Raw genomic sequence first — 23493 nt, 5'->3', positions numbered from 1 at the left:
GAAGGCACTTGATGAATTTTACTGGTTATTTTTCAGTTTTGCAAATTAGTCAAGATATCAAAGAACCCCAACACCAAATCCCCATTTAAATTGTATACACATGTGATATAAGAGCGCCACAGCGATACTGATCTTTTCAATTTTCGTAATCCCCTAATTCATCAAAACTTTATTGATAAAAGCTCAATTTGCATGGTTAACGATAATAGAAATTTGTTTTTCCTGTTTTCAATTTTGGGTATTCGAAATTCTTTTTGGTTTGCTAGGAAGGAACAAGAAAGAGAGAGGGACAGAGTTCTTTGTTAAATTAAAGATCAACAATATTTAAATTATTTTATTTATTTTCATCTGTTTTGTGTTGTACAGTTATAAGTATATTACAATTAGGACTAGATTAAATATAGTACATACATTAAGAATGAATACCAATTTGTTCGAACACAAAACGAATAACTTTTGTTCTTGTATCGTAGAAGGCCTTGCTTATAGTAAAACAATAATAATAATACTACATACGTGTACAATTTACGAGTACGAACGAGTACATTATAATTTAGATACTATATTATGCTATTGGCTATATAGCTTGGGCGCTATTGCTTACGATTATGCAGTTTTCATATAGATTTTGATTTAGTTTAGCGTATTTTGCATTTGTATTTATAAGTTGAAAGTCGATTGCTCTGTGTGATACAGTTACAGTTATTTCGTTAGTTAGTAAGAAAGTAGTTAGTTTGTTAGTATGTATAACCCTGAGTTTAGTTAATGCTAGTCTACAATTCAGCTGCCGTATTATCGGTTAGATTTTAGTACTATTTACAGCTCCGATTCTACAGATGCTAGCATTTGATTTGTGATTTGTACAAAATACGAAAGAATTTATTTTTTTAGCATTTTCTTTTTTTGCAATTGGCTACAAGTATGACATAATATTTGTTTTATTTGAAATTTGTTAATTTTTTGCCATTTTATTTTTCTATTTAATTATCACAACAAAATGCGGTCGACATTTGGCAATTTCACACAACATAATATAACAACAAAAACCAACAACAATAAGAATAACAACAACAACAGCAGCACCTATAACATAGAAATAACAACAATAACAACAAACAGCAACAATCGAAATTGTTCAACTTTGTTTGGCTGCTGTTGTTGCTGTTGCTGCTGCTGCCGCTGATGTTGCTGTTGTTGCCAATTCACTGCTGACCAATTCAGAAGCCTTCAACTCGGTTTGCTGCTGTTGTTGCTGTTGCTGCTGCTGCTGGTGTTGTTGGTGCTGCTGTTGCTGGGGCTGCTTTTCAGTTATCACGGGTGCGCTGTGCTGCGTTAGAATGTCCGCCGGAATGAGACCTTCCTTCACGCGTTTCTTTTGCTTCATGCGGCGATTCTGGAACCAGATTTTGACCTGCCAAATTTAAGGGAAATTATTAGTTGAAAATCTTTAAAAAGATTAGATATAACACCAGCTTTTAATAAGCATAATTTTTTTCTTTAAAATCTTTTTACATTCATTCGGTTATTGTAATATTAGATTAATATTGAGAATAAATTAGAATTAGATCTTTAAAAAGTTTCTTTTAGTTTATCAACTTTATGGCTTTTGAGCTTTTACTAAATGATTACAAATTTGATGGATACCGAAAAAAACGTTGCACAATTATAAATTAATTTGATTTAGGTTCCACCAAAAAGTGAAGTTGATTTTTAGAAAAAAAAAGTAATTTAGCTTTAAATATTATATAATGTTAGACAAATGTTTGTTTTTCTTAATATATATGTTAATGTCGAGAAGAAATCAAGACTTTGGTGATCCTCGGAAAGTTTCTTTTAGCTTATAAAATTTTATGACATTTATGCTTTTTCCAAATTGTTAAAAAATGTATGGACAAAACCTTTTCACAATTAAAAGCATAAAATATGAATTTAATTTAGGTTCCAACAGAAAGTGATTTAAAAAAAAAAAACAACAGTTTAGCTTTAAATATAATGTTAGCAAAATTGTTTTTTTCTCAATATATATTTTAATGTTGAGAAGACTCAAGGCTATTGTGGTGTTTGAAAAATTTCTTTTAGTTTAGCAAATTTTATGAGATGACCTTTTCACAATTGTAAGCATAGAAAATGAATTTGATTTAGGTTACACCAACAAGTGAATTTGTTTTTAAAATAAAAAATAATTTTGCTTAGTTTTAGATGAATTGCTTTTTTCTAATGTATTATTTTTTCAACAAGAGAGCTTCCACATATTTTCTTAGGTTTCTTCATTATGGACTTGGTTTGGCATTTCTATTACTATTTGTAGTATCTCTTTTATCTAGTGTCATGCGGATTAGCGGTTGCTTGAACTCTTGACCCACCTGCGTCTCGTTTAGCTGCAGCGTATTGGCGATTTCGATGCGTCGGGCGCGCGTCAAGTAGCGATTAAAGTGAAACTCCTTCTCCAGCTCGGTCAGTTGCTTGTTTGTGAAGTTGGTGCGACCCGAGTTGTTGGTGGACGACAGGCTGCAGCTGCTGAGGCCAGCCACTGAGCCGGCAACACCACCGCCATTGCCAGTGGTGAGGCCCACGCCCAGGCCGCTAGATGCGCTGCCTGGAGTTGGATTGCTGGACAGCAGCAGGGGATTCTGGATGGGCAAGACGGCGGAGGTGCCGCCAACGTTGCCGGCGCGGCACATGTCGAGATGACCATTGAGTTGGTAATCGTGCATGTTGCTGATGTTGGCAGGTAGTTTCGGTGCTGAGGGGGAGAGAGACAGAGAGAAAGAAGAGAGTGAGGTAAGAAAAAAGGAAAAATTCAAATACGAAGAAAAGGAAAGAAATCGTCATTGCATTTGCCTTGGCATTTGTTGTGGTTTCATTTGCTTTGCTTGGCTGAGTGATCCCCTGGCGTTGATCTCTAGCTGTCGCAGCTAATCAGTGTGAGAGGCCAAGACGCAGACCCTTTGGGTTTTTTTTTCATTCTCTAACCATAATCGTTGTGGGCATTCAGAGAGATGTGTGTATGATTTTTGTTTGTTTCTTTAGTTTTTTTTTTTTGGGCCGTGCCTCTGACTTTTGGCTCTTTGCGTGATTTTGCATTTTATTCATAATTTGACATGCGCCCCGTGGCTAAAGCCGACGATGATGAAAATGATCTTTACCTTTTCCATAGAAGGACTTAATGTGGCTAATAGGCTTGTTTGAAAATATTGGGATTATCCTGACAGCGGGTATTGACTTTTTACCGTTGTCGAATGCCCAAAACATCAACATATTATTGTGGGTGGTACGAGAATTATATTGATATATATTTTTGGATTTTGTGGGTTTGACTTGTTTGGGTGAACTCCTCATTTTTTTGAGGAAATGTTTTGCCTTGTTGAAATGTGTCAAAAAGTGTGATCTTTCCTATGAAAGGAAGTAGTTTTTGGAATAAAAAGTAAATTCAGAAAATAATCTTTTAAGAAATATTGAATAAAACATTTAATACTAAAGGAAGTTGTTTTTGGGTAATTGAAAAGTATTAATAGTATCATCGATTTAAGAAATGCTAAAGCCATTACTCGGAGCTAATTGAAACCCCTTCAAGAATAAACAAAGCTAATCCAGATAAGCCAGCCAAGATCCCAAACAAGTCGTAAAGAGTTTAAGAAAATATTATTCACCTTAATGATGCTCATCTGAAGTAAGTAGCAAGGAGAACTCAGCTATATATATCGATATATTGGGGCAATAGAAAAACCTTTTCACACAGCCATAAATCAAAATGAAAGTTTCATTCAATTAATAAGCGTTAAGTAGCAATATAACGACAGCTAAGTTAAAAGGTGCCGAGAAGTAGCTAAAAGGAAGTACAATGTTATTAAGAGAGTATTATGATCGTAGTCGTGGTGATAACTACTCGACATTATTTGTTATGATTATTATTATTATTTTCGTCGTTTATTGTTATTGAGATTGTAAAATTTGTGGTGGTTTCTGCAGAGTGTGTGTTTTTTCGGCGATAATAAATCAAGCCAAATGCGATATCATAAATAAAAATTGTGCCGTCGACACGAGCACGCGAATGAATGATGAATTTATGACACCCACTGTTAATGTTACTGTTACTGTTGCTCTTTGAAAATAAGGAAGCCAATTGGCATACAGATGGCAGCCACTGTGGCGCAATTTGCACAGTAGCTCAACACACAGCGTTGATAAGCGGCGAGAGGCAAATGGAAAATTATAAGTCCAACTCAAAAAGCAAGCTATCATAAGACACATGAAAATATTTATGCACACACACACACACACGCACACAGGAGTGTCTGAGAAAACAAGCCCAAGGATTAAATATTGTGTGTGAGTGGCTTGAGCTACATTTGAATTTTCCAGGCAAACAAAAAAAGTAGAAAAAAACGCGACTGACTGTCGCATTCCGGTTATCAATGCCCCGGCATTTGGGAAATGGGTGTGGGTATTCAGTATTGTGGGTATTGAGTATATTCGGTTTACTTCGCTGCTGCTGTTGCTGCTGCTGCAACTGCCTCTGGTTGCTCGTTGCTGGTGTCGCTCGGCATGTCAAACATGTCGCGGCCAGTTGGCGGCACTGTCGCCTTTAGCTGGCGTCCGCGTCCGGCGCCAAACGATATCTACTTTGTAATATTAGTTTTAGAGAGCATTATCGGTGGATCGCTTCCACTTGAATGCATGGGCCCAGCTCGCTGACATGTCTGCCGCCTCCGACTTTGCCTCCTGTTCCCTCCGCCAACGACAACGCCAAGCAACTACTGTGTTGACAGAGTGTAGAAGAAATCTACGGGCGACGCTCTCTCTCTCTTTGATTGTGGGACTGGGTTTTTTTATTCAACGATTCACCCTGTGGCACATGCACAAGGCCATTTGGGTGTTGTTGTGCATCGTTGTTTGCCATCGGACTGAAGCGGGTGTTAAGCGTCATGGTGCCACATGGTTCCATGGCGCTTACTTAATACTGACACTGCTGACAATCAATGTAAACATTCTATGCAGCAACAGCTGAGGGTTGCCACTGTGGCATTGGGTTGCACGTGCAACAAACAGTTTTGATGGCAACAAAGTCGCATGTAATTTGATAACATCGCAACTAGCGTTAATTACAGCGTTGCAGCTTTAACGCATTTCCCCCCCGCTTCTACATTGTGTTGACTTTTGCATAACATGATTCGATTCTCGTGAGAAAAGAAAGCGAATAAATATTTCTCAAGTGCTCGATAATCCTCCCAGAATCAGTGTGGGATTTGCTTTAAACTTGAGTTGTAAATACTTTGCTTGTGGCTTAACTGATTAGCATTTTGTAAGCATTTATTATCAGTTGATCTAAATCTTGAGTTAACACAAGTTGCGACAATATGTTTAAGTATATTTTAAGTAAAACATATTGGGTTAAAATAGTCCACCAAAGCATCAATAGAAGTTGACAGCGGTATAAAAGAAGTTGTCAATACGACCGAAATAATAATCGTTCTTAAAAAATATTATTTTTCAGAATTTTAGTTTACCACAACTAGAAAGTTTTCAACTTTAGTTTATCATAAGTTCTGAAATTATTTCTCTTTACTACTAAAAGCAGAAGTATTTCAATGAACTGGGTTTTAATGTTTGGAAATATTTCAAAAATTTAGTTTAAGAACTTACTGAATATCCTTTCCAACAATTTTGCAATATTTATTTAAAATTTGGCATCGATCTGTTTCAAATTGCGCATAATCAAGAAACTGGTTTCATAGTAAATACCAAAAGTTTAGGCGTAATAGTGAAATTCACAAAACTGGCGAGCTAAATAAATATGTTGCGAATTGTAAGGAAAATTTGTACAATTTTGATTCTGTAAATATTTTTGTATATATTATTTTTTGCAATTCAGCATTGATCAATATAAGATTGCGCATGATAATGAAATTGTTTTAATTGTGCATAACTAAAGTTTAATAACTAAAGCTTATGGAAATTAATAAATCAATTACAATTTGCTTTAAAACCTCGTGTGAATTATTTTAATCTGTAAATATTGTTATATATTATATAAGTATATTTTTAGTAGTATCATTGATCTATTTGAGATGACGCATGATAAAGCAATTACTTCAATAGATCTGCTGGGAACACACGCTTGAATCCGTTTGTAGAATCGACTCGAATTACGCTTTTTGCATAGTTGAAATTTGTGAGTCATTGTCAATTGCCGGCCATTTTGGTGTGATATTATCAATGATACGAGTATGATATGTAGGCGCCAGTGGCACTTTACACAGATCCCCCCGTCGGCCGCAGACGCAGTTTGGTCGAAGTCTCTGCGACTGGGGGCATTACAGAGCTGGGCTATCGAGCTGTAGAGCTGGCGAGCTGTAGAGCTGGCGAGGCCGATGGCGATTAAGTGGGCAGACGCTCGCCAGTTGCACGAGCGTCCGATGAGGGTCTGATGTCTGGACAGTTGGTTGGTTTGGGGCTCAGTTGATAATGTTGTTTAATTCGAGTGCAAATAGAAAATTATATTGCAATTAAAAGTAAATTGTTTTAATTGTTGCTTAAATACTAAACAAGAAAAGACAACAATGTCATGTGGCCATCCACAACTTAAAATGCCAGCGTGCCTGAACAGCCTAATCACAATCATAAATGCTGAGAGCCAACATTGTTTTCGTTTTGTGTTATTGTTGTTATTTTCATTTTTGGATACGATCGGTTTTTCTACGTGACGATTTGATTGATCACCTTAGGCAGTTAAACGATTCAAAATAGCGCTGGAACTAAGCATATAACATTTACACACAATTCCTATATAATTTATGGCCTGCCAACGTTGGCGGTGGAAATCAAAACTGCAGTCGGAATTCAGCGACTAATTTGACATAGTGGCATTAATATTTCGCAATATCCGCTGATAGTACAATTGTACTATTTACCCAGGCCAAGCAGATGGTCAGATTCAGATTGCAATGCCAGCTGACCACTGGTCAAATAAGCAGAAAAGGGTCAGTCAACAGCTAAGCCGAAACAAATGAGTCTTCTAATTGAAGGTAGACGACTAACGCATGCCCTTTTTGGTGTAAAACTTTTTTGTTTTCGAAGCAATTATGCTGAAATTTTCAGAACAATTAATAAATATATTTATGTGTGCGTATGCCAAAAATGAAGTGAATATCTCAATGTATACGATAGTAATTGAAGTTGTAGCAAACTGACTTAGTTTTGCTTCCCCTACAGTTATAACACAGGGTATTCTTGTTGAGTTGTGCCGCAGGACTAATTGACTTATCTGCCATTTAACCCTTTAGATAGTGACAGTTTTGGCTGCGGGGGTGACTTTTTTTTTTTTTGTCTTTGAAAATGGTTTCTCATTTGGTCATTTGCGACGCGTCGGCTGACTTGGCTAAAACTCAACTAATCCAATCCATTTATGCTGTCAGTGTTTTATTGGCTGGCTGTCAACTTGAACTTTCCACATGTCATGCAATGATGCAGTTTCTTCTGTGTCTGTGTGGAACATGAAATGCACAAAAAATCAACTACACATTGTACCCTCGATACAGGTATTCAAAAAACTTTTCATATTAATTGAAAGTTGTTTGTCTGTCTGTGGACGTCCCGTGGCTTATTAGTCACGATGTGCAACATTATGGACACACGTGAAAATTGCTTAACAATGTATATACATATAAAAAAAAAACTTTGGAATCTCAAACAATTTTCAAACCATTTTTTTTTTTTTTTGGGAGTCTATTAAATGTACAAATATTGTGTGTCGCGCCGGAAGAAGTTGAAGAAGTTTGTTTTTTATCGGGGAAAATCTTTGCTTTTCCATGTTTGTCTTTTGAGTGTGTTTCCTTTTGAAAAGTAAATCGAAATTTAAATATTTACACAGATCTATAGATAAATACGCGATGTATTTACTTTGCTCGAGCGTTAATAGCAATATTTTGGCTACTGTTTCCGTAGATTACTGAAAGTGAATTCCAGTAGCCTGTGAATCTAAGCATTATTTGGTTTGTCATATCGATAAGCTGTTGCGTGAGTGTCTGTGTGTGTGTGTGTGTACTATCATAATATAGATAGAAAGTTAGTGATATGAAGAAAGCGTGCGTACTAAATTTAGACATCATTCCACTGGCCAAAATGCATTACGACATTAATTGACGGCCTTCAGAAGAACATATTTGTTTCAATGGAGATATGTTTTTAGCAATCGGTAACTAAGGTAAACAATTTTTTATATTTTTTTCAAATAATCTTAACTCTTCTCGAAATATTACCTCACTTTTAATCAGTGCAGAATTGTTAAACATTTTAAACTAATGTGAATCATGCCGTAGTATAAAATGAATCATCAATTGGACGCTTTAATCCTTTCAATAAAGTATTCCTTATTCTAACTATCATTGTGACGTTTCAGTTGAGTCATTTGGCAATAGGACTTTGGGACTTTGGAACGAGTGTGGCGAAGGTGAGCGCTCGTAACTCTTTCGGTTGACAGTCCAAATCCAAGGCCAGGCACTGAGACCGAAGTGTTCTAGTTTCATTAGTATGGAAAAGTGCCGCTGCTGCATTTTGCTGCGATACATTTTAAGAAACTGCCCCCGGTATACGGGCTAAAAATGATTTATTATATTGAAATTATCTCATGTAAACAAGTCAAGCTGCCAGCAAAGCTAATGCCACTTGTCGGCAAACCCCCCACTCTCCCTTCCCCGCCCCCCATTCACACAGACACCAGCCATAGTCCAAAGTCAGGCGAAAAATGTTGTTAATTTGTCTAATGAAAAATGCTTGAGCATAAAGTCGGCCTATGGCATGAGTATATAGAGAGTTTTTCCACATTGGCTAATATTGAAGGCCCGTCTTCTCTCTCTCTCTCTCTCGCTCACTACTTCTCTTGTTGTGTATCTCTTGGTCTCGGAATTTTCGCACGAAGATTGATGATGACATTAGCATCATTGTCGAAAAATTTTAAAGCCCAGCAACAAAATTGCCAAAGGACTTGAAGACGACAACGGCAACGACAACGTTGTGAGTCGTCTTCGTTTTTTGGTCGCCAAAATGTTTTCAAATTTGTTTTTGTTGACATTTTAATTTGCAAATACTAACAGACAGCCAGCCTACACTAAGTGTGTGTGTGTGTGAGTTGGGAATCAATTTTCGTCGTATGCCAAAAGCTCACACGAATGGGGCATTAATTGAATTAAATCGTCAAAAGACGCTGTCGCTTGGCTAAAGGCGCGGGCGGAGCACAGCGTTGTGTCAAGTGGATTTCAATTTGGAGCATTGAAAGTGTTGACTGTCAGCCATTGGCACGCACACATATACACACGCACACCAACATGCACACACACTCGCACACGCATGTCAACCCACATTTGGCATTGGCAGCCATTTTTTTCTTGGCTTTTATCGAACACCCTTATTTCTATGCAGAGGCCAGCGCAAAAACCGACTCTTCTATATACAAGTAAATACATATATACATATATTTCTATGTACAACACAACAAAAGGGAAACTATGGACATCTACTACGATTGCGAGTGTGTGTGAGTGTGTGTGTGCCTCTGCATTTTCGTTGGTGATCCGTCATGTTGTCAGAATGTATTATTCGAATTAAGATTTTACTTTTTTTTTCTGCCATTGAATTGAATTAACACAACATACACACACACGCACGAGCAGCTGTGCCACACACACGCACACACTCTCATACACTTACACACACTCTCACACGTTCTCACACACATTCAGTTATAGATATCTGTTAACTTTAACTAGTCAATTTCCCAAATATAAATAGAAATCGAAGCGTTTTTTCTTGCGAATTTAGTATAAAAATAAATTTGTCCGTGTTTAATCGAACCTATTTTTTTTAGCCACTATCTGGCTGGCAACTAATCAAAGTGCGAGCAATTATCATTATCCGGCTCTCAGAGACGACTTCAAGTCATCAAGTCGCAACTACTCGCTTGTTACCCAGTAAAAGCCAATGTCATAATATATTTTGGCAAGCAAGTAGACGTCTTTAAGTGGATTTCAAATGAAAACAAATCGAATTCGTGGCATGAAATCAATATTCCTTGAAGGAGAATGCTTGATAAATAAATGCTGATGGTAATACGATTAAGATTTTTACCACTTTTATTATAATATTTTTATTTTCATACTTAAGATTGCAAACTTTGATTTATAAACTATATTATTCGATTGCTTCGATTTTTATGGAAACAAGTTTTTAGAAATATATTTTGACAATGTAAATCATTGTTGTTAAATTTTCCCTTCTTTTAATGTAAAAAGATCAAGATATCGATATTACGACAATGTAAATCTTTGTTACTCAACCATTAAATTTAATGTAATTATGATCAATATCTAATTGATATAAATATCATTTTAGATTAATCTCTTCACAATGTAAATCTTTGTTGTCCAACTAAGACAATCGAGTGTCATTCAGTTAATACTTTAATACACCGCTTACACTTTTTTTTTGGGGGTCGGGAGCCACCCAAAGGCACCTGTAGATAGAGACATCCATCAATTAGCTTCAAACGAAATGTGAATGAAGTTGAACGTGTCGCAACCCCAAGTTGAAGTTCAAGCGTACAGCGTTAATACCAGAGGCCCACTAGAATGTCCACTTTAAAGCTCACCGGCGTCAAGCGGTGTCCATTGTTGCCTCGATAATATGAGGGGAACACACAAAATGTGGTAGTGAATACCGAATACTGAGCACGAAGCGGATCATTGTGACACTTCTGTAATGCGTTCGATATCGCCATTTCACAATTGATATAAATAAAATCAGACAGCATTAGGATGTGACTAGGAAATACCCTAGAAATTAAACAACTACTATATACGTATATTATTATGATTCAACAACTTCAATATTTCTGAGGCTATCTTTGTGAAATTTTCAGAAAATGTTGATAAGAAAAAAATCTACATAGATCAGTTGAAATTTATGCCACATCATGTTTATAGGGTATCGTAACAGAAATAGTTAAACAATGATAAAATCCAAACAAAGAAACTTCAAATTGACAGCTTTCGTTTAACTTTTATCTGCTGAAACCGTTTGCTGCCGTTCGGCACAACACACACACATACTATACACACACACTACACACACACACACTACATACACACACACCGCACTTGAGTGGAACCCATAGCTAATAAATGCCTATGAATGCGTTGGGAATTTCGGAGCTTGAGCATGAAATCACCTTCATATGTTGGCGCGCCTAACGAGAGACAATTGTAGAGCTCTAAAGAGACATGTTCAATATACACTTGGGTGTCAGGTGGGGACGGCGACGGGGTTGGTTGGGAGGCGGCTTCTTTGATTTGCAGATCATTGGCTAAATGCGTGTGTGCTTTTTTTTTTACCATTTTTCTATTTTTGTATATTTTGGAGAGCTGTAGAGCAGACCAAAGAGCACCGCAACACTGTGGAGAGCCGGACTATTGTTCTTGTTGCACTACCTGACAAGTATCGAACCAGTTCTCTGGCTCTCTTGGTGTCCCTTTCCCCTATTCTCTATTGTCTCTAAGCGCAAATAATCAAAATTTGTGAGCAGCTTAAATTGTTAGTCGACTACTGTTTGTTACCTCAAAATGATTCATTATGCGAGTAGCCGAAAGTGTTTTGTTTATTTCTTTGATTTTGTCAGCTTTTTTCTTACATCGAAATGCCATTTGGATATCAAAAATAATTGTACATATGTTGGGAAGTATGAAGTAACAAAGCCCAGTGGCAAAACAATTGATGCATGACGCAGGTTCAGGAGGATATCACATAACTAAATTTAGAATAAGAAAATATAAGCACGATTTAATCAATGCAATTTATAATATTTATTACCACGAAACTTTTTTCAGGTTTTTAAATATATTTCGAAGACAAAAACCTGAGTAAATAAGAAACTTTACAGATATTTGAATTCAGATTTAGTTTAAAATTTATTTCTTATTTTCTAACTCGATGTTTCAATATAAAATATTACCAATTATTATTTATGTAATGTCAAATTTCAACTGCCTGTTCTTCTACTTAATATTTACCCCAATTATGCTTCAAAAAGTGAATAAAGCCATTTCACTTAGTGCTTTTGATTTACTTAAACACTATTCTGATAAATTCCGTAATTATGTTGATAAACTTTGTTGACAGCTATCAATTTATAAATGGTTCCTTAATTGTTGAACTGAATTTCAGATCGTTTTGTGTATCGAAATTAATTAGGCGTGTGGAGTACGTGAGGTCGTTGCTTATCAGTCTAGTGACTGTCTATAATTATATATATGTATGCAGACGAAACCACATTCGGGGTTTACAGGGTACTTAGAGAAAAAAACTGTGAGTGGCATGATTTTGTGCAATTTTATTAAGCAGAAGATATTGAAGCGTGTTTTCATCGGGGTTGTCTCGTGTTGTCTATGGCTGCACGTAACTGGATACTTATATAATTTCGTAAATTATATATACACTTGAAAAGTATTAAAGGCAGCCGGGCAGACGCCAGTCAGCTATGTAGGAGAAAACTTATGCGCAAGCAAACAAAAGATAAGATATCCTCGTTTTTGGCGCAATGTTTGCACGAAATGTCCAAAAGGCAAACAGTCAACTGTCCATGATGATGACTATGGTACTCTTTTTTGGGTAATATTACATAATAACAAGAAGACGTGGCTCAAGCGCACCCTCGAGTTATCCTTTAATACAGACAGCGGGTGGGTCAGGAACAGAAACAGGAGCAGGAGCAGGGACATTGCCTCAAGGGCGAGTCCGTTCTGTTGCGGATTTCTATTTTGGTTTTCGGTTTTTCGGTTTTTTGGCCTGTCACGCAGTCCACGCTAATGCGCTTCTCGTGTTGTTGTGATCTCCACAAATTTTTCAATATATATGAGAACTGACATTTGAGGTGTGTAACTGTCGCAGGCAAGTTCAAAAAGTGAAGGAGAGTGAGTGGAGCTTGAAAATGAATTCAGTTATAGATTGTAGCTGCACTCTTAAGTGGTAATTAATGTAAGTACGGTGGCATTTATCAGTTTACAAATCGATTCAATCGGACGAGAAAATCCCAGTTGCTGCTGTTGCTGCTGAAGGTGCTGGCCCCTTAACCCCATCCTTTGTAAAGAAATTTAATAACACACTTTCAAAAAAAATCCAAATACAAAAAAAAAACGTTAGCTCAACGCGCGCGAGCGAACAAAATTTGTCACGACACATGCCTCAAATTTTTTTGGGGTCCAAGAACGATCCAACTAGGCATTTTGACGTGCGGTGACAGACAGGCGGGCGGGTCTAAGTCTAAGTCTGTCTCTGTCTCTCTGTCTCTGAGCCTGTCTCTGTCAGTTCGGTATGGTTCGGTTCGGTTTGGGTTTTTCGGCTTGGTTCGGTTCGGCTTGGCTTGGCCAAGCGTTTGATCTTATCTCAAATTCCTGGTGGTCACTTTTCTATCCACAATATCATTTCGTTTAAATAGTCTGGCCTTTTTTCCCTTTTTTTTGTTTTTGTTGTTGCCAAGTCTTTATATGCTCACATACATTTTTGTTGTTTTCTGTTTTGTTTTGAAATGCACGTAATTAATTCATTTCACTGTGCTGCGTCGTCGTCGTTGTTGAGGCCGTCGCGTGTTGGTGTCAAGAAATATCAAAACATCACATCAAATAAATGTTGGAATACGCCAAGCGACTGGGCTCAGCCTGGCCAAGAGTTAGTTCCCCTCCTTCAGCCTCGCTCTCCTAACACCTTTCGCTACTACGCTGAACTTTTTTTTCTTTTTTTTTCTTTTTTTGGGCCAAAAGTTTTTCAGTTAGTTACTCCACTCGAGGCGACGCGAACCGACAGTTATGTTAATTTACGTGTTAGGTTTCGTTTTCGTTCCAACTCTATTCATATTTCATATTACGACTATTCATTCCATTTGGCATAGTTTGCGTGCCTGACATCATCCCCTCTCCTCTCCGTTTTAGCTGGGGGAAATGCTGCGACAAAGTGGTAGATCGTTTAAAAAACAATAAAACACGAAACAGTAAACTAGACTCCGTAGATGGCACTCTCCCAACGAGGCGACACGACATTCAATACGCGCCCCGGACTACAAGTATTAATTAAATTGTTATGCCACAAGACGGCGGACAGTTTTCAATTATGGTCGCTCATAAAAAAAAGCCCAATAAACGTTCACAAATATTGTGTGGAGCATGATTTAGGGCTATATAGTAGTTGATAAGTGCACTCATAAAATGGGTGACAAAACTCTCAATCAATGTGAATGGAGCTTGGGGGCGGGGCATATGACGATGGCCACTTGTCCGAGTAAGTATTTTAATAGCGCGAATAGGGGCTCCAAAAGCATTAGTTGGCTTAATCTTATATATTAACAATAACGTTAGGATCTTAGCATGATGTGGCACTTTTTTGACTTGGTATTTGATGTGAGAATTCTTTTTGAAAAATTTACATTATTTCTACAATAATTTAAAGGTAAAATTCACTATTTGTATCTGAATTTTATTTGTAAACTTATCTGTTTGTTATATACATAGATTCTATATAAGTAATACTATACATTTTGATATTGAACTGTAATTTAGAATGTAATTAATTGATTTTAAAGGAGAAAATTCACTATTTGTATTTAAATTTTAGCTGCAAACTTATTTGTTTGTTATATTGAGTGTATATATAAACAAAACTATAATTGGTTGGCATTTACCTCTAATTCAGAAACTAATTTATTGATCATGAATTTTATTTTCGATTCTAGAAGTCAAAAAACTATAATATTAATATGAAAACTAATTCACAAACTCATTTGTCGATCTATTATTCCTGTTTACATATCAATAAATTATACGAAAGTACCTTAACATTTTCATTACTTAAATTTCTCTTGCATCGATCTGTGTTTAAGAGACAATTACCTGCCCTGAATAGTTGAGCAGTTAATCAGTTTCACAGCAGTGAGTAAGTGCTGTGGCATTTATAACCATTTCTCCAGTTACTCATCGAACTAATACTGATTTGTATCTCTAATTTGAGCAATGCTCTGTTGCTGTTGCCAATTTGCTGTCGTTGGACAAATTCCTAGTTCATGTTGTCGCTGGCAAATCCTTTGAAAAAATTCAATTAATCTTTTCGCTTGCGTCCGCAGCGGGAGAATTGTTTTTCCCGCAAGTTGCTTTTCCCCTTTTTTCTCAAGCGTGGTCTGGTTATTGAAAAATGCTGATTAACACATTAGAGCGCATTGAATTGAATGCAATGAATATGCGAGTGAATGTGAGTACGAGTGTGAATGTGAGTGTATACAGGTATTTTATACACGAGCTTCTGCTGTGCGTGAATGCCAATATGTCGAATGCTACCATTTATAACCATGATTGCTGATTATGCTGTTTCCCTGGCTGAAAATGGATGACATGACAGATGGAGTGGAGCACGAAGCTCGCTGCACAGCGCAGCCAGAGATCGCAACAGGCGAGACCATATCGAGAGCCTCTCTTTCCTCCCTCTACCTCTTGGTACGCTTGGTCTTGAGGTTCGACTCAGTGACAGTTCGGTTGCAGTGGAGCTCAAACAAGAACTCTTATTTAAATAATCATTTTTTCTGACAGCCAACTTGACTTCCAGATCGGCATCCAACGACCGAAAGAGTGACTGCAAAACAACAACTGCTGCAATGTGAGTAGGTTCGCTTCATTCTTTAACTGAGCTGCATTTCTTTCATACTTATTTTATTATTATTATTTCTTTATTCACTTTACATTTTTCGTTGTTTTGTTGTTTCGTTTTTCATTTTTCTTTTCTTTTGCTCTTGCACGCTTTAATTGTTTGTTTGACTTGTGGTCGAGAGACGTTTAAGCGCCCGGTTGGGATTTGGGTTCGAAATGGACCCCGATTCCGATCCCGCTCTTGCTCCCGCTCCCACTCCGTTCTCCGTTCCACTTGCACACGTCATTGTCATGGAGCCAAGCTGACTTGGGCATTGAGCATGAGCATGAGCATTCAGCATTGAGCTTGAGCTTTGGGTGCGGCGCGTGCAGAGATCTCGTCGTGGCGTCGTTTAATTGAAAACGATGCATGTAAATGACACTTTTCAGCATTAATAAGCAAATATTTGTATGATTATTGGTGTAGCCAGGGGATTACGTTATTCAAGCTGTAAGTGGTAGCGGACTTGGAGCCCTCTTGTCTCATATCTGATTCAAGCTGGGATCAGACTGTTGCTTCGGCTGCTGCTGTGGCAACGTTTGTCTCTTGCAACAGGTAAAGTGCATTAACTAGTTTCTGGAAGTCAAATAAGCCTGTCATATCAAATTGGCCAACAGGTTCAGCGAAGCGCAAAAGAATCGCGAGACTCGCATAAGAAAGTAGAACTTGCAATTTTGCAAATATTGGCTAATCAAATGACTCACATTTCTCTGATTATATTTGAAAGGTGCAATTATTATTTCTTTTAAATATTTTAGAATGTACTAGAAATTTAAAACATAATTTTCAATTGATGTAAACATACAAATTGAAATTACAAATGAAATGCTTACAATTCCCTCGGTTACATTAAATTCAACAAGTAATTTTTGTAATAAGTTATGGAACTTTTCATGGCGGAGAAGCGGTTATTAATGCTATACATTTTGATGTTTAAGTAATCACTTATTTAATTAGAATAACTGTGTTAAGAAGATTCAAATTTCAATTAAATTTTTTAATTTTTGATACTTTTGATAGTAAATAAACGTAAATTCCATTCAGAAATATAAATGTCAACATAATCATTTATTTAATTGAAAATAATGTGCTATAAAGATAAGCTATTAAGCACTCCCTCCTAAGTGATATCGTAAATCATTCGAGAGATATACTTAAAATCTACTTGTGCTCACATATTAAATATACAATTAATATTTTATAGCCGTGAGTGAGGTAGGATTCCATTTATCATGAGTTTCAGTTTATCATCCGTTGCGTATTTTCTTAGCTGGCTAATTCCAAGATACAAAACTTCTCAACGCACTGACAAGTGACAACCTGACTGACTGCACAGCATTGACAAAATTATCTGAAATATGCAAGAAATATGCCAAAAGGCAAAAGAGGGGTGCTCCAAGAGAGCGAGAGAGAGCGAACGGCTGCAAAATTATGAACGAGAGAAAGAGAGAGAGAGAATGGCAAAGCGAAATCTTTGGCATTTGAAGAGACATTCTTATTTTTAGGTGACATGCCCTCGGTTGGACGTCTGACGCACTTGGGTTGTTCGTGTATATCTGGACTGTCAATCAGTTTTGAAAGTCATCGTTTCTGTTTTTTTTGTCTCTCTTACCATTTCTTTATTTTGTTTCTCTTCTGATTTTGATTTTGAATTTTGTTTTGTTTTTACCCTTTAAGACAAGTTATTGAGCATAAAGCATGAACTAATACTATGCTGTCCAACTGGTTTAATATATTCATCTTGTTGTTGGCTGTGATCTATTGATGGAAGCGTTTAAATTGACTTTGCTTAATCGTCTTACGTGATCGCTAAAATGGCAAAACTATTTGATAATTGCCACTAAAATTTCTCGCATTTTAGCCAATATCGAATTGCTATTTGGCATTTGTATTACATAGAAATTTGCATCAGGTGTCGATAAGATTAATGGTTATAAGAGTGGAAAAATGTTGATTAAATGATTTGCTTTTTGCTAATTAGAAGTCAGTCAATACTTTAGTTATTCTAAATTGAATGTTGATAAGGTGATCTTCCTAGAAATAAGCAAATTCTCAAGCCATACTCAATTGAATTATTATTATTATTACTTATTTTAAAATGAGCTGACTTCTTTCAACATATAATGAAGGTAATTTTGATATTATTTCCATTGATAGATCGGAGTTAGAAGGGTATTAAAAAGCTTTGAAGACAGACAAAATATGAAAAACATATTACAAAATGGCTTTTTAAAATTGTGATAAAAGTAAATATTAATATAAAATAAATTGTAATATAAAAGTATATTCTATCATCAAAGGGCTTATACAAAAAGAGGTAATGTAGTTGTATAATTCAAAATATCCTTTAAAGCCAAATGAATACTTTTTCAAATCATTTAAAAATTAAAAGATTGTTTTATGCGTTTTGTGCCATAGTCGATTTAGCCTTTTATAGTTTGAACAAAAGAAAATTAAATTCCAAGTGTCCGAACCTTAACATGTTTGTTATAATAGAGAATAAAAGATGATTCGAAATATCCTTCATGTTCAAATATACATATTTGGTATAAATTTGTTCATTTTAAGAAATGGATTGTCCCACATTCAAATTAGCCAATTTATAGGTCAAACTCGTCAAATTTGAATAATATGTTTGAAATGGCAAACTCACCTTGTGGCTTGGGAACATTCCGTTTGAGCTGCATCCATTTGTAGGTCGGAATGTTGGGCGCATGATTTGGCGATTTTGATTGTGAACTCGATTGGTGCGACGCATTGTTGCCCGCCGACGCCGATGCTGTTGAGGATGAGGTGGAGCTGCCAGGCGATGTGACGCCACCGCCGCGTTGATTGCGGGACATGCTCATGCAACTACTCGAACCGTTTGGAGAGAGTGCATGCTGTGGCACAACCTGGTTGCCATTTGCCTGCTGCTGCTGTTGCTGTTGTTGTTGCTGCTGCTGTTGCTGTTGCTGCTGCTGCTGTTGCAGATGTTGTTGCTGCGCCTGCTGAGCACTGCTGGTCAAACTGGCCAGATGACCATGACTGAGCGTGTGATGTAAATGCGCATGTGGATAGTCCATGGCAATGCCCGCATCCAGTGGATAGCCACCGCCCATGTGCTGATGATGATGCCACATTTGTGGCGTTGTCTGCTGCTGCCCGGCAGCCAGCTGCATCATGGGATCCTGATCCTCCAGCAGCAATCCCGGTGGCGCTGCTGCGTATCCTGCATGCAACACTGCCGCGTATTTCTCCTCCATCTGAGCACCATAGCCCAACGGTTGCGTCTGCGCCTGCTGTGCTACACTGGGCGAATAGAGACAGTCCAGATTGGTGTACATCATGCCATTCTCAGAGCTGATGATGGGCGCATGCGCATCAAGAGACTGTTGCTGTTGTTGCTGCTGCTGCTGCTGTTGTTGCTGTTGTGTGGCATTGGCTGCTGTGACCGGCGAATTGTTGGCAGGAGGCGGCACAGTTGCCACCGCTGCTGTGGCATAGTAAGAGTGCACCGAATCGCTTTCGTAGTAAGAATCGGCAGGTGAATGGCTTGTGGGATGCAATGGCGTGCTGTTGGATGCTCCTGCTCCTCCACTGGTCGATGTTGTGATGCCATATTCCGCTGCACTGGGACTGAAGAGATGCGAATGCGGATAGAGTTGTTGCTGCTGCTGTTGTTGCTGCTGTTGCTGCTGCTGAGCCAGCGGATGTTGCAGCTGGTGTTGGGTTGGCGGTGGCGTGAGCTGTTGCTGCTGTTGATAGTAGTTGGGCGAGTTGCTATCGTAGCCATTGTAGGTCAGTTGTTGCTGATGTTGCTGCTGTTGGTGTTGCTGCTGCTGTTGTTGTTGCACCTGCTGCTGCAGTTGTTGCTGGTGTTGCTGCTGCTGTTGTTGCTGTTGCTGCTGCTGCAGATGGTGGGTCGGCGAGGGAAAGTAGTTGCTGCCGTAGCCATCGTAGGCCGAGGCAGCGGCATGTGGATGATGATGCGGATGGTTGCCGTACATGCTGCTAACGTCCATCATATTGTACGCCAAACTGCACTCAATAAATTTAATGGCCTAAAACAAGCGGAAAATTGCCTAAGCTATGAACTAAGGTCGACACTTTATAGAACCATTGCCTAAAATCAATCAAATAGTAAATAAAAAGTACTCAATAAAAGCGATACAGTTTTTAAGTAAACTTTAAAGATGCTATTACAAAATTGTGAAATTTAAAGCATATTAAAAACTTAAGTAAACTTTAGGTAAACTTTAAACATAAAAATACAAAAATATTGTGAAATTGAGAGCTTATTAAATGAATTAAAAATGATGAAAATAATAATAAACTAGGTATTCCTATATTATGCTTCAAAACTCGAATGAAAAATGTGTTTGAATAATGCAATTTATTCATTTTTAATAATATAAAATTTTTTCCGTACTTTTGACATATTTTTTAAGGCCGAATTGTAAACTTTACTATCTAATTTGACTCTTGCTATTCTTTTCAAATTTGAAATTTTCAATTATTTAATTCATTTACTATTAATATTATTTTAGGCAATATTTTCAAAATTTTATAAATAGCAAGTTTAGGCAATATTTTGTTTTGTACTTGGAACACAACTAACTTTTTTGCTAAAGAAGTATAAATATTTTCTGCAGCGAGTGTGCCAACTAGTTTGTTGAAACAGTGACGGAGCTAATGCTCCCAGACACGTAATAGATTTATTTATTTTTGATTAAAACGAACACACTTTATTTTTGATTTTCTTTACACTTATGACACACTGGCACAAACAGTTTAGAGAAGGAGTACGAAATACGCCATTAACGTATTAAGTTTTAAATTTAATATTTGAATTTCAATTAAAATGTGAGTTTTGCGTTACGGTTCCGACGGTCTCTGTGTTGACCACGCGACGATACTCGAACTTCGTGCTGCATGCGCGCTAACCAAGTCGTGACTGATTGCGATTGCTGGCCGGGGCAGCCAACCCAGCAGACAACACACACACGCTTCGACTAGTTTGTCAGGCCACGCCTCGAAGCGATGCTGACTGCTGTTGTCCCGCTCGCACAGCTGACACTTTATGCGTGTACGTAGCTAGCTGATTCACTCGCACTCCCTGGTGAGAATTCTTATCAGTGTTCCCTGCTTTGAGGGTTAGTCATTACCGGTTTTGGCAGTTTGCTGTTTTCATTTAGTTTTTTGCCGGTCCCTGGACAAATGCTGATATTAGAGTTACGCCCATGTTCATGTCTTATTTAACTGGAAACTACAAGCACACACACACACATACAGATTATGTATTTGCCGTGTCTGTGTGTCTTTTTGTATTTTCCGTTTTTGATACTTTTGGCACGTTTTGTTATTTGCGTTTTTCGCACCTACACACAAAATCCCAAATGAATTGACAGTTGCAGGTACTGTCCGACAAAAAAGAGAAATAACCAAAAATTGGACAGCGAAGCTCTGAACGGGATGTGCCAACTGTGCAGCTGTCAATCGTCAGCATCAGCGTCATCGTCATTTTCACATATGACAGCCCATCTATGCTCTGGCTGATGCGGAATTTAAATCGCCGTCTTCTGTCTGTCTGTCTTTCTGACTCAGTGGGATGCAATTCGTAGGCGCCCCCTACGAGTCTGTCACACACTCACTGCCCAGATAGAGATACAACATTGAGATATCTTTATGCCCCGTATCCAGCATTGCACCTTTCACGCACAATGCATCATCTTTGGCTGTCTTCTCTGTCTGTCTGTCAGTCTGGAAAACTTTTGTGTTTACTTCTTCATTCCTTTTATTCTTTTTTTTTTTGGTTTTGATTGACATTTTCACAACTTTTTTGTCGTGTACTCGTAGTTGGTGGTTTTTACTGGCCGTGCCCAAATCCAAAACTCAATTCCAATTCCAAAACCCATTCCACTTCCCATTCCTATCCTGACAACAACTTGCTTCGAGTTGTTGCACAGTCTCTCGTCCTTTTGGGTCTTTGGCCAGCGCTCCAAGGTGATTTGTTATATTTTCGGACAGCAGCAATTAATACTAACAGGATGTGTGTGTTCTCATTTTTTTTCTCTCTCTCTCTCTCTCTCTCTCTCTATCTCAGCTTCCCAATCTTCCAAATCCCACCTACGTTCTCATTCCGCTGAATGAGTTTATTATGTTATCTACATTTTGTGTTAGTTTAGGCAAAGTTTGTAACTTTTATTCGTAAAATAAAGGACTCAAGACGTGGCCAAGGATTCCACTTCAGAAGCAAACAATTTTGCTTTGTAGATACAAATGTATCTTATAGATACATAACCATACAATACTTCATACATGTAACATATGTATATATTAATAGTAAATATAATGCTTAACTTTAATCTAAGCACCTTTAATTTACAATATGGAAACAGCCAGTGCTTTATGGGTGTGGTCTGATTAGGCTACTGACTTTATGAGCACTTAATAATAATCGTACTGCGATATGAGTGAATGTATGTCATGCAGGCATAATTAATTGATAATATTACCTGTTGAAATACCATTGTTTAACTTGATTAACTTAATGTTGATTTAATATGCAAACCAATTGATGCACTTGAAAACCTTTTAATAGTATCATGTGATTAACTTTGAGTCAACAATCGATTACAGATTGAATAAGTATATTAAATTAAAGCAAAAAATAAATTCCTGAAAGGAAACTATCTTTTGAAGTGTTTTTTAATGAGACTTGCAAGAAATAGAATTTAAAAAATTAAATATATGTGTTGAATATTATTGAGAATACACTATATTTAAATAGTTCATCTATTTCCACATATGTATTTAAATTCAAAATTAAATTAATTTCTGTTATTATTATTAAACAAAGTAATGTATTATGTTATTTATTTTCAAATATTAAGTATACGACCACAATCAATTACATCATATTTGTTTTAAGTATTGTTTCATAAAGAATTTTATATTTCGTATATTTAACAATAATAATAATAATCTATTTACTAAAATCTATTTTTAAATAAATAACTTTATTTCACCCCACATTATTTTTAAATATTGTTATATTAATAATTTTTACCTGTTGTAGGATCACAGGATTATGCTTTAGTAGAAAAGACATTCGTCGGACAGTAGCTATAAATCTAAACTGTTGTTGATTGTACATTCTCGAGTGGAATGCGGTGCACTCTAGTCACAGGTGAGTCAAGATATTATTAATGACTGCAAGTGCTATTGACGCCGTCGGAAGTGTGACACATGGATTTGATGGGTACTTTAGAAGGCGTCAATGGTCAGACGACGATCGACTCTATTGTCGTCGTCTAAGCTAATTACAATTGTTACAGCCAAAGCAGAGAGTGACCAAAGCAGAGAGTGACGCCCGGAGTTGGGGCGCCACCGGGTTACAAAGCGACTTTCAAAGTTGTTGTAAGTTCTACCCTGAGCGACAGCTGGCTGTATGACAATGGCGGTGGGATTGGGTGAAGGAGGAGGAGGGGGGACGTGACGAGTAACGGTAACAGGCGTAATTGGCGCTGCACAAATTGATGGATTGCTTGGCGCCGACTGTCACAGCTCACAGCTCCCAGTTCATGTCCATGTCCAAGCCACTCGGCGGTCTTTTTTGTAGTTTTTGTTTGTAATTTTTTTTTTTTCATTTTTGTCGTTTTTGGTAAATCGATATTTGTGCCATTTTTTGTGTGCAGCTTTTGACTTTAGTGTTGTGTGTTTTCAATTCTGTAATGATTAATTAATCGTACGTACTTATCAGATTCATGCCTGTTGCATTGACAGACGGAGACACTG

General features: G+C 37.3%; 1 protein-coding gene and 1 long non-coding RNA gene across 3 annotated transcripts; one reads left to right on the top strand and one right to left on the bottom strand.

Annotated features, from left to right (window-relative positions):
- Window positions 1-361: 361 nt before the first annotated feature.
- LOC133835949 (homeotic protein labial) lies at window positions 362-19882 on the bottom strand. The gene is made up of 3 exons (XM_062266148.1): window positions 18368-19882; window positions 2364-2743; window positions 362-1411 (listed from the first exon to the last, which is right to left on the bottom strand). Exons 1-3 carry the CDS (start codon window positions 19719-19721, stop codon window positions 1136-1138), a joined length of 2010 nt encoding a protein of 669 aa, XP_062122132.1. The 5' UTR covers window positions 19722-19882; the 3' UTR covers window positions 362-1135.
- LOC133835957 (uncharacterized) lies at window positions 3395-23472 on the top strand. 2 transcript variants are annotated; one of them, XR_009893665.1, is made up of 3 exons: window positions 3395-3670; window positions 22775-22885; window positions 23034-23472. It is a non-coding gene; the product is annotated as an uncharacterized LOC133835957 (long non-coding RNA). The 2 variants fall into 2 exon arrangements; XR_009893664.1 differs by lacking the exons at window positions 22775-22885; window positions 23034-23472 and adding an exon at window positions 3722-4083.
- The last annotated feature ends 21 nt before the right edge of the window (window positions 23473-23493 follow it).

Source organism: Drosophila sulfurigaster, chromosome 2R (assembly GCF_023558435.1).
Source record: "Drosophila sulfurigaster albostrigata strain 15112-1811.04 chromosome 2R, ASM2355843v2, whole genome shotgun sequence".
In the NCBI taxonomy this organism is placed as follows: domain Eukaryota; kingdom Metazoa; phylum Arthropoda; class Insecta; order Diptera; family Drosophilidae; genus Drosophila; species Drosophila sulfurigaster.
The sequence above is the reverse complement of the archived record's forward strand: the minus strand, read 5'-3'. Positions and strand labels throughout refer to the sequence as shown.

Coding starts and splice junctions, on each gene's coding strand:
- LOC133835949 (XM_062266148.1), bottom strand. CDS start 19,721: ATGATGGACGTTAGCAGCATGTACGGCAACCATCCGCATCATCATCCA. Junction 2,744..18,367: donor GAATGTTCCCAAGCCACAAG/GTGAGTTTGCCA, acceptor TCTCCCCCTCAG/CACCGAAACTACCTGCCAAC. Junction 1,412..2,363: donor TGCAGCTAAACGAGACGCAG/GTGGGTCAAGAG, acceptor TAAATTTGGCAG/GTCAAAATCTGGTTCCAGAA.